This window comes from Solanum pennellii, chromosome 6 (assembly GCF_001406875.1).
Source record: "Solanum pennellii chromosome 6, SPENNV200".
Taxonomy (NCBI): domain Eukaryota; kingdom Viridiplantae; phylum Streptophyta; class Magnoliopsida; order Solanales; family Solanaceae; genus Solanum; species Solanum pennellii.
This window is the reverse complement of record NC_028642.1, coordinates 57,416,197-57,431,014: the sequence shown is the minus strand read 5'-3', so window position 1 is coordinate 57,431,014 and position 14,818 is coordinate 57,416,197. Positions and strand designations below refer to the sequence as shown.

The window sequence follows — 14,818 nt, the reverse complement described above, 5'->3', positions numbered from 1 at the left end:
AGCAATGTAGATATTTAAAAGAAATCAAATATTTTCATCTTATTGATTGAGCATACTAATTAGGTGAACATTATCATTTTCTACCATACAACTTCTCTTAGCATTTATAATCCCAAAATTAAGTCTAAGTTATTAATAGGAAACTAGTTAACTTGATTAAGCGTGTACACAATGGATTTAGAAAGTTAAAAAACATATACAAAAGATAAAATTGTAGGGAGACTTTTTTTTTTATTTTTATTTTCATCTAGGCAGAATCTATTCAAGTTAGAAGAAACATTCCATCACATCTAAGAGTTCCTACTACATCACATACTTCCATTAAGGCAATTTAAATGGACATGCAATAGTACCAAACCCCGCACCGCATTTTCATAATAAAATGTACTTTACTTTTTCATTTTCAATTGAAAATAAGTGGTATTTCAATAAGTAAAATATATATTTATTTTTCTTTTGTGTAAACAAAAGAAGTTTGACATGAAATATTACTTATTATGAAACATAAAGATTATCAATCATTCAAGATTTGATGTGTGTCAACTATATGACATAATGGACGTCCTTGGTAAAAAATGAAATTTGTTAAATATTAACACTTGGATCACTATTTTAGATGATGGACAAGTGTAACAAACACTTAAATTAATGTTGTGATTTCTCAACTCAACAATAAACAACAGAAAGAACAAATTAATTAACTTTGATTCATATATCAAAGAACTATTACAATATGAAGAACACGAATAATAACAATCGCGATAAAGGAGATGAGGAGACTAAGAGAGAATTAAAGATGAGAAGCACAGTCTATTGCCTAAAGTATAATCACAATTCATATAAATCTATTTCACTTTCTCAAGTCCCCATTTATCAACTGAAATTCACACATAGCTATAATTATTATGTTGGGCTGCTTAGCCAATACTGGTAGGCCCATTCATAAAAACAAGCCCAAAAAGAGATTAAGACTTACATAAATATACTATAGTAAAAAATATTTACCATTTATAGCAATAACATTTTTTTCACTTGATCACTTTTAATTCATTTATAATATAAGTTTAATGCATATCAAGAACAATTTATTATTCACATATGATACAAGTTTTAATGATGGATAATGCATTTATCACACGTTTTAATACACTTATAATACAATGTGACAATTTTTTACCAGACAAACATAAGATATTTCAAAAACAATTATAATTCAAATATATTGCACACATAATTTACTTTTAATACATATTACAGATTTATCACAGTATCGCTATAAATGATAATAAACAAAAAGTATCGCTAAAATCAATAATTATTTTTAAAAATGTATTATTTCATGTAATTTTTCCTTATCCTTATTCGTTTGTCGACCCCTTTCTCCCTCCTCCTCTCCCGATATTATTATTACATGAGTAATAATAAAAATAATAAAAAAAAAAAGAAGTGATTTCTACATTTCACCATATTTTTTTACATGATTACATATTAAAGTTATGTCACGATAATTTATTAGGTTTTAAATAAAACATTTTTGCTTCTAGGGAGACCTTTCAATGGCCATATAAATGATGGTCCAAAAAGCACAGAGAATACCAAATCAAAGTCGCCTTCATCCATACAGAATCATAATTGGTCGAGAGCATAACGAATTAATGTATTTGGAAATAAAAAAAAAACAAAGTTTAGTGATGTATCTGATGAAGTCAGATCACTAATAAATTGGAAACAAAAATTATCATAAATAAATTAAAATAAAAGATCTCGTTAATAACTCCAACGTCTTACCAGACAATAACGAATGTATTCCTGTCCATTAGTACTAAAAACTATATATTTATTAACATTCAATATTGTGGTCAATTAAAGACATTACTATAAAATATTTGTTCAATGTCTTCCCTCATTATCTGGAATCTACTTTTTCTATTTTAGCATTTAGCAGTTGCGTCACAATCATAATTATAAACTGACAAAATTTACAGCAAATATATTCTCCTTTAAACTAATTAGTGGAATTATGTCAAATATTCTTTGGAAAAGTACATTTTCACGAAATAATCAAAAAAAAAAATTATCGTCTCATCGAGGTGCTAATGACACGGTTATTTCCGTGGGCATTTTGACCCGATCCGACCAAAATTTGGACTCTAAATACAGCTTTGATATCTTACCCGCCACGCGGCGCATATCGGGCCTATCATCTGGTTCCACGTGTAAACAATCCAATGCCAACCGGATTACCTTCTGTGCCACCTCGACCGGGAACGAGTCACTCAACCTCCGGTCCACCCAATTCCTCAACTGTCTCTCCACTCCTACGCCGCCGTCTTCCTCCCTATCGCCGCCGCACTCAACTACTACCCTCGCCGTATCTATAAGGGAGATTTTACTGTAATTTCCGGTTGCCTTGTCGTACTTGAACCTCACAGGTTCTTCGCCGGAGAACAATTCCAACAGCACAACTCCAAATGCGTACACGTCGGACTTCTGTGTTGCTACTCCTGTCAGTTGGTACTCCGGCGATATGTAACCTCTCACGCCTTCAAACTCGCGAGTCTTAGTCCCCGATCCCTTTCGCCCCGGCGTTGAAACTGCTGATGCATCCTCGTAGATCTCACCGCCATTCGTCACGGCTTTGCTCTCGCTTCCACTGCAAAGCTCCGCTGCTCCGAAATGGCAAATTTTTGCGTTAAAGGAAGGCTCGGTGACGATGATTCCACTGCTCTTTACATATTTGTGAACTGGATCGATCTCTAAACCGGTAGTGTTGTGTATATAATCCAGACCGTGAGCAACATCAGTAGCGATTTGAATTCGTGACATCCAAGTGGAGAGAACCGTATAGCTTGGATTTCTAGGGTTCCGGAGGCAGAGAGAAAGGTTAGAACCCAGGACAAAATCGTACACTAAGTAAATATGATCGCCAGAAATTGATGCACCGAGGAGTTTAATTATACTTTTATAATGACTTCTACAAATAACTGATAATTTCGCCCTCAATTCAGCCTTTTCCATAGATTTCTGGTAGATTCTTCGTTGGAAGATAATTACATCTTTGCCATGGAGCGTGCATCGCCACGATTGGGATGAAGAGGTGGATGAGTAGCGCTTGGCAAGGAAGTTGTTGGTGGCGGCACGAATATCGGAGAAATCATAAACTTGAGGATTATCCGGCAACGATGCTCGGAAACTAGTGAGCGATGCCTGGCTGGAGACGGAGGTGGTTGCGACGGAGGTGTCAAGGTGGTATTCGGACCCTGACCCGGAACCGGAGTTGGAGGTGTAACTGACCCGATTGCTGCTGTTTGATGGACCCGATTTAGATGTAGAAGATTGTGCCTGTTGTGTAGAAGTGATTTTCGGAGTTGTTGATCTTCTTGCTGGGGTTGAAATGGGTTGTGCAGCATCAACTGCCATTTTCGTTTTACACATAAAGAAGGTGGATGACAAATAAACTGATGATTTTTCAGATTATTATTGCTCATCTACCAAAGTCATAATTGAGAAGAAAAACAAGAATGAAACTTAACAAGATATATAGTTTTTTATTAGATATAATTGGAAAGAGAAGCTTTTATTATTATTTAGAATTGAATGATGTGATGAAAAAACAAGTCAAAAGATTTTGCGATTTGAGTTTTGGTGATAAACGATGGAAAGAGAAAGGTGAAAAACAAATTTTCTTTCTATATTTTTAATTATAATTAATCGAGCTTTTATCAACAATTAAAAATTCAAATAAACAATGGCGAAAAATATAATAGGAATATTAGTTAGTCTAACAAAAACTAAAAGTAAGCGTAAGTAGAGGCGGCTACTATAAATTAGGAAAGTGGGGTAGCAGATTGGGTTCCTATTCTAAAACTAAAAGGAAAACAGGAAACACTTTTCTGGTTTGGCTGAAAATGGAAGAAGTATACCTAATCTGAAAGGACCTTTGGTTTAGAATTTTTTTTTGACTATGTTCAAATTTTTTAAAAATGTTATTAATTATATATTAAATTTTTTTAAATGATATATTTTTTTATGCATATAGTAATATTTTTAATAAGTCCAAACAATTTAGGTTGTGCTCCTCTTTTAGATATTGATAAGTATATTAATTATTTGATGTTTAATATCTGTACTGGAGCCAACTAATCTTAATTTGCATAGATTTTCATATCTCAAAATCCAAATTCGAAACTTTTTTAATTAAAAGAGAAACAACGCATCGAACAGCATATTTGTGAGTGGTATATATAGCAGAATCCTTGTTCGGTGTGTGGCTCCTTACAGTATCTTGAAACGAAAGTCTTAATTATTGCATAACATACCAACAATACCTTTCATATTTTAGTTTGACTTTTTAAAAAGCTTTAAGGTTTGTATTATTTTTTTAATGCAATTTACAAGCAAGTTGTTGTCTTAAAATAAACTTCATTGACATATGAAGAATCTCTGGAAATGATCAAGATGACAATGCTAAATAAAAATAGCATTGTTTTTTTATACAAGTATTGAGTTTTGAAAGTTTTGGAATTGATCAACACACCTTATAACTTCAACTTAATACGCCAAAGAATTTTCTGGAACACATAACAAATTAAGAGATGCAATACTTTGACCACATAAAAATCAAAATTTTATGAGTCGTCCCCTCTTTTGATGTCATGTCTATCAAAAGTACTGTGGCATTTTAGAGTTGCAATTTTGTCAAAAGGTTTCAGTTGGAATATTAGTAAGTAGTAGTAGTATTCAATCTCAGCAATATACTCACAACAATGTTAGTAAACGTTATAATAAATAATGTCACGATGCAATAAATGATTATAAGAAAAGGAGGACAAAAGGTTCTTATTCACCTTTTGACTAAAGGAAATAACAGCAAAAAAGTGGACCATGGACACCTATAGCATGCATTCTTTGAAAATTTTCTCAAAAAATGTCGAATCGCACTTTTGATTAATCTCAAGAAAAATAATATTTAATATCTTAAATTTTTTTTTGAATATTTTGAAGATTAACGATATTTAAAACGTATTTTTCATAAAATATATATATATATATCCTTTCTTTTTATAAAATTGTAAGATAATAATTGAACTTTTAAATTTGAATTTAATTATGTTACGATAACCCACTTGTTGATGTGTTTCATTTCTCACTTCACTTTTACCTCCATCAAATATTCTAATAATGTCTTCTGAACTTTTTGGGTCAAATAAAAGAAAGTTGACTTTTATAAATATGGCATAATGATAGATTTTGGATATAGTAATACAAAAGTTGCTGACCAAAGAAACTCAGCTACTCAAAAAAGAAATCAGTTAAATCCAAACAAACAAAAAAACAAAAAAACTGTCCAAATCATACGAGTGGTCTACATTTAACCATGTTAGGTTTCAAGTCGTCTTTGTTAGAAAGCGTGAGATTTTTCAGTAGAAATTTAGATTTAATCAGACTCTAATATGAGATAGTCAGACACCGGCTCAGACAATAGTATTTCCAGAATTCACATTAATATTTATCCATCCAATTTCTGAGCAGTAGCTGAACAATGATCCCTTGTAAACTTTCAAAGGATATGGAAGAAAATTATGTATAGTAGACAAGAAGGTATTCAGTCATTTCTCGTAAAGGGTTATAGCTAATAACAAGATTCAGGAAGCAAAGTAAAACTTCCAATGAAACTAAAATTAGCACATATGTACATTTTACATTTCTGCCAATATTGTTGACTTCATTTGCCATCACAGACTAATTTTTACTGCATTTACATTGTGGATGGAAGATAGTCGTATACGATTTACAAAGTTCTTGTGCAAACCTGCATTTTACCGTGATTGTGCTGGAATGCCAAGCAATGAAACAAGAGAACGAAATGACTTATTTTTTATGGAACATCACCAAACAGAAGAATGCCACGAAACGGCTGAGAAAACCCACAAGGATGAGCTTTATCAAGCAAGGATACCAGTCACCAAGATCGTAGTGCCTTGACTTTAGTAAACCACATCTTGAGATCAACCACACACCAGAGTACCTGGAAGTAAAATATAAAAAAAAAAAAAGGAACAAAACTTTACGCTTGAACGACTTCTTTAACATTGTCCAGACTTAGCTTAATGAACATTTTTAGAGTCAAAGACCAGATACATTTGATTCTGAATGACTGATGATTGATAACAAGAAGTGCAAACCTAGCAGGAATTTATCATGCCAGGCAAGACAACTCTAAAGCATTAAAGAAATACACCATTTTGACATATGAGATACAAAGAGAGAGAGAATGCACCGAACCTTCTAGCTGTTGCAAGCAAAAATGCTTCCAAAGCCCACTTAGGATAGCAATAATTTCCTATTTTTGCTGTAAGTGGGTCATCGTCCTGCTTTGCGATGAGAGTCAAAACAACTGGTAGCAACACCGACCACTGGACAGACAAAATTAGTTTGTAAGTATAGAATCACAGTAAAGAGTCAGTTCATATTATATAACAATTTAAGTTCAAAACACCCACCAGTTGGGCAGGACCAGGTTCAAAGTAGATGGCCATACAATAAGCTATTCCCGTAATGCAGTATGTGAGACAAAGCAAGACGAGGTAATTATCCCAAATGGTGGATCTTGGATTATTGAAGAAATAGAACATTGATAGATAAACTGCAGGCTTTACAATTGTATTGAAATGGTCAAGCGTATCCTTGGCCATAAAGTAAGCCAAGCTGCTCATGCCGGATGAACTCTCTCTCCAATAGTATAGTTTGTCTTGAGAAAATGACCTCAATGCTGCAATCTTGCCGAGAAGAGCTGGAAGTCAAGAATAAACATTATGTTAGATCAGAACAATGTTTTAGCACATATGACAAAGGCTAGTTTCAGGATTGCCAGTTTAAAATTTTCATGATGAATGGGGTAACATCAAGTGAAAGGAATTAATATACACAACTTTCTTTCAGAAGTTTCATGGTTTTATACCATGTACACTAGACATACTTTTAGAGCAACAGATACCATGCTTAATCATTAATCCAAGTTCTTAATCTAAGCTCTCTCTTCCCTATTATACTTCTCAGTATCTGTCGTATCTTGCCTTTTTTGAGGTTCAGGAAGCTTTCTTCCTGTAAGTAGTAATACTATGACTAGTAATGTGGCGGCAGATCTATCAGTAAACAGGAGATGCCATCGCTCCCCCGCCTGGATGTCAATCTGACAGATGGATAGGCGTAACAGAAAAGAAGTTCAAACAAACAGCAACGAATTACTTTATTTGACTAGAAAATAGTTTGCCAGCTTGATATGATAATTTATACTATGCTAATCTTCAAGTGCAACATATATTGTATTTGCAAAAACCCTTCCAATTTGTTAAGAAAGAAATGGATTTATAAGTGATGAGTTAAAGATTAACTGCTACTAGAAATCATAGTCTGTATTTCGTAAATTTCTCAAGCAGAACCCAAAATTTGATGCACAACCTTTATGCAGTCATTTGACCAAGTTCACAATAAAATAAGAATACATATATCAGCTGTTTTAAAGTTGTAACTTACAAACTGCAATGACGGTGTAAAGGTAACCCTGTGCTCCAAAGCTTTCATCGCTCACTTTAGCAATTGTTCCTAAACAGATCCCAGCAAGTAATAGTATAAGATAATCAACCGATTGTATCCTCGCTTCCCGCAGTCGCTGCTTGCCGAGTCTGACTAATATACAATACTAAACTGTTAGTAGATGCCATTCATGGAATATCACAGACTAACTTGATATATTCATAAAGCAAAGAACATACTAGGACAAATCTGCTTGTCAGGCTCTTGGGCATGTTAGCTACTATATAAACATGTTTAGACTTAACTATGGGAAAGCAAAATGGACAGATTCAAAATATTCTTACACAGGAATTGAAGAACGAACAAAATAAATGACTTGCTAGTGTTAGCATGAGAATAATTGTATATATTAATGATATTTCATAGATTTTTCATAGGATCAGAGAAATAAATATTGTGATAGAATAGCTGATTTGAAGGGATAGCAATGCAGATTTAGAGGGATTGAAAAACAGAACTATAGAGATAGAATAGCTGATCTGTAGGGATAAGAATGGTGGATCTTTAGGATGTGTAATCATTATACTCTCTATTTAATGGAAAGACTTACTCATTTTGAGAGCATTCAGCAGAAAATTGAAAGTTAGAATATATCAAAGAATATATAAAAAGTATACTATTGGAAATGAAAGGAGCCAGTCGTACCTTCCAAGGAAATATCTATATTGGAGGAGGTAACCAGCTGTTTTTCGGTTCGACAAGTCCTTTGATGGCAAAAGTCTGTGCTGTATATGGTCCTTATTCTGTACAACATTGGATTTGAGATCCGACCACAGCTCTCCGACAAAAGATTGTTCAGTACCAACAGCTGCCGAACTTCCTCCATGAGATGAATTATCACCAGCCGTAGAAGCTGCTGATCCCGAAGGACCTAGCATGTCTGGTGGTACTTGGTAACCATTATGAAGCATCCATTTAAGAGGAAGATCTTTATAGCTTACTCCTATACTTGCTGGAAGTTTATAAATTCCCTCTAAAATATCAATGAAGTGATCTGGAGGATTAACACGATCTGGGATGTTGATTCCAATTCCTGCAAAGTACTCTTCAACTTTTGACACTGGTCCATGGTATGCTGTAAGGCCACCCTTGGCTAGAAGTATAAAATCGTCAAACATCCTAAACAAAGTATAGCTGAAACAAGAGATTTCTGTCATTTACTGCAAGGAGAATATGACTTTGGCTAACACAATTAATCTAATAAATCAAGGACAGCGATCAGCAATTAACAAACAAGTATCTGTTATGATATATAGCTAAATATAATTTATTCTATTACTACTGCAAACAAATAGCATTTTTATTGGGAGATCGAAGAGAAGAAACTATGATTGCAAACAATACCTTGGTTGATGAACTACCATGCATATATTCACTCCTTCAAGAGCTTCACGACGAAGTGCTCTAAGCAATAACTGAGATGAAGAGCTATCCAGACCAGAAGTGGGTTCATCTAAAATTAACAAAGAAGGTTCTATAACCATTTCAAGCCCAACATTTACTCTCTTCCTCTGGCCTCCAGAGATGCCTCTCTTCTCCACTGTCCCCACAAGAGAATCTCTCACCTGTTGCAACCCCAGGGACTCTATGACTCTTTCAACAACTAAAACCTTTTCTGGTTTTGCCAAATCAGCAGCCAATCTGGAAGAATGATTCAACATTGACAAGCAGATAAGAATAAATGTGAAGCTACTAGTTGCAAACTAGAAAGCTAAACTGCAAGAAAGAACTCTTTTCCAGATAACGAAAAGAGATACTTTTTTTGTTTCAAACTATTCATAGAAGTCAAAGATCACAATTCAGCTTGAAATTGAAGACTGCTTTACATTTAGAAAATATGGCTTTTTGGAAGATATTGAGTCAGCAATAACTAAGCTATAGGTAAATAAGCTATCGTGGCATACCTACACCGAGCACTAAACCAAAGATTCTCCTCCACTGTCAAATTTCCATGCACTATATCATCTTGAGGAACATAGCCAATAACTTTCTTGTAAGACTGAATAGAGTCAGACTTTCCATTTATTAGAATCGAACCAGTTGTAGTACACCCTGCTGCAGCTTTTCCAGTCAATGCAGATAGAAATGTTGTCTTTCCAGCGCCAGATGGACCCATAACAGCAGAAACACGGCCAGGTGATAATGTCCCGGTTACACACCTCAACAGATGCTTGTTTTTCCCCTTCAAAGTAAGTGTCAAATCTTTAAAGTGAACCTCAATAGGAGGCCTGGGCCTTATCTCAAACTCACTTGCCATGTTGATTACTCCAGAAAACGTCATATCTTTGTTCTGCTCCTGCATAGCTTTTTCTTTCTCGATTTGTCCATATGCATATCTAAAAATTTGAGTCCTTGAATGTAATTGTTTACCCTTGTCCTTTTTGAATTTTTTATCCCCAGTTTCAATGTTGGAACCTTCACTATCAGGCTGGCTGTCTTCAGATTCATTGATCATCTTCTTGAGGTTGTGTTGCTTCTTTGCTTTTGCCTGAGACATACCTGGGGGCAAGGGCAAGCCAGAATCCTTACCAGGTCTACTTGGGTCACTATCCTTCTGCATGTCCTGCCTTGTTGACTTTCTACGGGAGAATGTCTTCGACAATTGAGACCCCATGCTAGCAAGGTTAGATTTCCATTTGTTTTGTGCCTGAGCACTTTCCCTTGCACTTCTTGCACCGGCTTCTCTGGACTTGGCTTGTTTTCGTTCTCTACTGCTCAGAACTTGGTCAGAACAGTTGTATATAATAAGAAGTACAAGCATGATTGCACCCTATGGAAAAATGAAAAAAACAGTTGAGAATTTTTTGTGTAAAATCTGAATCTTATGTCTGTATAAATAATAAATATGTGCATCTTCAATTGTAGCTAAATGCTTGAACAGAAAACCATATACATTAGAAATCTAATATCTCTACAGAATGAAAATGTATGCAAATCTGAGGATACAGCATTTTTTTCAGATAAAAGGAGAATCTGTTCGATAATTACTTAAGAGAATGTTGCTACATTCCATAAACACAACTTCCAAAGTACAGAATGTCTCCATTGAATATTACAAGGCCTAAACAACTCTATATTCACATGGTTCAGTTGATGTAGTCTGAGTGTCAGTGTTATAATGAAATATGTACCAAATTTTGTAAGATGTATTATATTGGGACCATGTTTCCTGGTTGTTTGTGTGGTTTTAGTGCTTACTATCCACTTTAATTGGGATAGAAGGATATCAGATTATGTCCAGTTGAATCTCTCCCCTTTCCTCCTGCTCATGAAGATAAATAGTAAGCTAAACGAAAGATGGATAGATGGAATATCTTGATCTTCCCTTCCCCTATTCCCTTTTCTAAAAGGAAATGGTTAGCCTAAGGGCGAAGATACAATATCCCCGTTTCCACTCCTCCCTCGTCTTAAATGAAATGGAGAATGGGTTCTCTTTCTATCAGTTCTGCATCCAACAACATGAAAGAACTTCATCCATCTCTTCCCTCTTAATCACTTTTCAGTTTCTTCCTTCCTCTTCAAGCCTAACAAATAAAAAAACATGCATAGCCATGCAATTCTGACCAACTCAAGAGCAATTTTTGTTTAAGCACAACAATTATCTTGGATAGTCACTGACTGCATAACTTAAGAATGAGATGATGACTTACAAAAAACATGAGACCATAAAAAGTGATATTTTGGTTTGCTGTCTGACTTTCACAAGTTGCAAATCTATAGCAGCCTGCGTGTGAATAACAACTGTTATGCATTTTTTATCATTTGGCATGTTCATGTAACAAAATATCACATGCAAAGATTCTTACTTAATATACATCCATTTGTCAACTGGATATGCAGCAGCAAAAACATGTAGAATTGTCTTGAAGTTAAAATATTATGCTTTAAAGCACGTCAATAAGAAGATAGTCTCACCCCCACAACCGCACAAGGAACTCAGATAAACCATTCTCTTAGAAGAAAGAAATATGAAGCAAGTTGTTACAATGTCCATAGCAGATCATTTTTTTTTCACCATCCTGACATGTCCTAGATCTTTCAAGCCATTATTATTGTACCTTCAATTTATTTGTTTTTATTGCAATGGTAGACAGCAGATTAAGGAAAGACCATTATTGAGATGACAGCATGCCGAATTTGTAACTGAGTATCCAAGAATTCCTCCTACTGTATTTCAGTTGGACTAACAAGCTGCACACTCCTCAACAACATCGGTATGTTTTTGTTCTTTAAAATCAGAAATATGTTGTGAAATGAGACAACAATGGAAAGATATTTGACAAGTCGTTTTCACCGGTACTATATGTTTAGAAGCATCAAACTTTATTCATTTTCTGACATTCATATATAAATAAGCAACCAAAAAGATGATAAAAAACTCTATACTGAAATACAGCGGACTGTTATCTAATAGATAGACTTACTTGTTTGTTCTGTTGAACCAGCTCTGCAGTAATGTCTGAAAAACACATAAATTAGTTGTAGGTGAGTAAACGGGATTAGCATGAGCTTATGATTATGAGCAAAAAGATGCACAAAATGTATCAGAATACATCCTGCATTCCGCTCAGAGGCGTATTCAGGATTTTGAGATAATGTGTGCACTAATACAAAAAGGATGATCTAAGATATAAATTTGATCAGTTCGACATTTAGGTTCTTATTACTGAAAACCGTTAAAATGTTAATATTCTAGGTCCAAAATTAATTTTATATATATATATATATAGGAGTTAATTAAAATTCCAAAAATAATACCAATATCCTCTTAGAGAGGTGTTATTTAAGAAAGAAAAATATAAAATTCAAATTGCTAATCTCACGTAGAGAGGTGCACCCAGCCGTCATCGCATTATATGGAACTCTGAGTGTGGGTTCACACATTTCTATTTCAATATTTTAAAATGTAACATTACTATATATGATCTCGGAACTCGGAAGGGAAGCATGGGTTTACGTGAACCCGGTGACCCCCCTTGGATATGCATTTCCGCTGCCTAAACTTGCAGGATAAAAGCAAATGAGCTACTTTTTGGAAGAAAAATAAATACCCTTTACTGCAAGGATTCTTCTGGACAGTTGATGGACAGTAAAATCCTGCCGAACAAAAAAGTTCAGTAGCACTCACAAAATCAGACCACACATCTGCTCCACCACAAGTATGATTATCCATTCCATTAGGAAGTTGATAGCGGTAGCTGCATATTTTCAGGCAGTAATATCAGGTCAAGAAAGTGAATATATATTTGTCAAGGTAAAAAGAGTACTAATAATAATTACAACAACTCCAGCAGGATATACAAAACTTACGGATCACATACACCAGTGGTCGTGTTGAGTTTTGCACGAGGGCAATAAGCACCCATGGGGCAGGCTTCAAGGGAAGAAAAGGAAAACAAAAAAAAGAACATATCAACAAGAGGGAACTGTAAGCTTGTAAGTCATTCTAGAATTTTGTTTGCATACAACTGATTTGAGATAAATAATTACTCCAGATAACAAACAATTTTTAAGCAACTGTAAGCTTGTAAGTCATTGTTAATTTCCAGAATCCAGATTACTTACGTATCATGCAGGTTAGACCATAAGGACAGTAGAAGCCTTCACAACAAGATTGACAATCCAGAACTCTAGATGGAATCTCCTTCTCATTTTCAAAGTCAATTTTCGTGTCTTTTCCAGCACTACAAGCCCATCCTGGCTCACATCCAGGATTCCATGATGTTAGATTACAGTTCCTGTTTGGTCTCAGGTAATGGGAACTTTTTGCAGTGCCACTTTCATCCGTTGCTTCCAGTAAACTAACAGAGTAGAACTTTATTTCTGATGCCGTACACAATCGCTGCTGAACATCCCCTATCAGGTCACCAAAGACATAGAAAGGAGTTTTAATACCACTAACAGCTCTATAGCATTGCAAAAAGTGAATCTATTATTCAAATTACCAAAAAAGACAAGGCATGTTATGTACCTACTTGGTCAATCAGAATCTATAATTCTATATAGTAACAAACATCATTCTGCAAGGTTTTAAAGGTAATCCAGATAGAGTAGAGCTGATTTCAAAGTAGAAAAGATAAGTATCTCAGAGGAATTTATCGATCACCTCATACCTTTTGTCTGTTGAAGACACCCTTGCAAATAATCTGAATTATCGGAGAAATTGAAAGCAGCATCCCACTCAGCGTCTCTGTAACATAATCAAACATTATCAACTAAGACCAAATCGTAACCTTCCATATATTTGAATCATCAAATCCAAACACCACCACAATAATGAAACAAAGAACCTCTTTGTGACACTACATCTGCATCACAGCATTATTGTTTCTGCTACTATGAAAAAAAAAGAACAACTCTAAGTATTTGACAAAATTAGTTCAGTTGTTTGACTACCAAAACTTTCACCGTATTGGTGCGAGTTTGATTTAATCCCCAACCAATTTCCCCTTCTCCGATCCCCTAATGTAGCATTCAAAGAGAATTACCCCAAATTATGTATGTACAAAAAGTAAAATTATGACTTACACATTTTCGATGCAAAAATCCAATTGTCCTTTCATATTTTTGGTCATAGCGGTGGTCAAATTTTTGACGCGTGATGCAAGAGCTCCCTTGAGGAGCTGCATTCCCATGGAATTGTTGCCGGTAGTTTGCTGCCCAGCACCCAAATTCGCCATGAAAACCAAAACAGTGAAGCAGATAAAGCTGACATTGTTGGAATTCCATTGTTTTGGTCTACACATTTTTCATGAAAAGGACCATCAATTCATGTAATAATTTCTGTGTAATTTTTGAAGAATCAAAATTGGAAAGTTTAGTTTGATAAAATGGAAATTGGTTTAATTTTGGAGAAAAGAAACGGCGGGGAGATGATATAGGAAAGGGACAAACTGGCCGAGTTCGAATTTTGCGCCTAACTGTCTTTTAAAAATGTATATATATACGATTTCTTTCTCAACAAAATTAAAAATAAAAAGAACAAATTATTTGTTATTGTACTTTTTTTTTAATCAACTTTTACTACTTCAATTAGTGAAGTGCTAATTTTGTTATTCATCGAATAGTAATTTAATAAAATATTATTATAATGAAAATGATTCGATATCTTTGTTAAGAGGCGTAAAAAAAATATTATCTTAAAATATATATTATTTTTTAAAAAAAAAAAGGTATTTCAATTTGTTATTTAAAAATAACATTTGTATATATGTGAATTCTG

At 34.4% G+C, this 14,818-nt stretch overlaps 2 protein-coding genes across 2 annotated transcripts; both read right to left on the bottom strand.

Annotated features, from left to right (window-relative positions):
- Positions 1-1,965: 1,965 nt before the first annotated feature.
- LOC107021430 (lysM domain receptor-like kinase 3) lies at positions 1,966-3,642 on the bottom strand. The gene has a single exon (XM_015222088.2). The coding sequence runs from the start codon at positions 3,433-3,435 to the stop codon at positions 2,083-2,085; it is 1,353 nt and encodes a 450-aa protein (XP_015077574.1). The 5' UTR covers positions 3,436-3,642; the 3' UTR covers positions 1,966-2,082.
- Positions 3,643-5,496: 1,854 nt separating this feature from the next.
- Positions 5,497-14,466, bottom strand: LOC107022676 (ABC transporter G family member 28-like). The gene is made up of 14 exons (XM_015223274.2): positions 14,125-14,466; positions 13,710-13,786; positions 13,162-13,452; positions 12,907-12,970; positions 12,648-12,794; positions 12,021-12,055; positions 11,247-11,320; positions 9,501-10,366; positions 8,941-9,237; positions 8,242-8,730; positions 7,537-7,685; positions 6,504-6,793; positions 6,286-6,416; positions 5,497-6,028 (listed from the first exon to the last, which is right to left on the bottom strand). The coding sequence occupies exons 1-14, from the start codon at positions 14,340-14,342 to the stop codon at positions 5,872-5,874; spliced, it is 3,285 nt and encodes a 1,094-aa protein (XP_015078760.1). The 5' UTR covers positions 14,343-14,466; the 3' UTR covers positions 5,497-5,871.
- Positions 14,467-14,818: the final 352 nt, after the last annotated feature.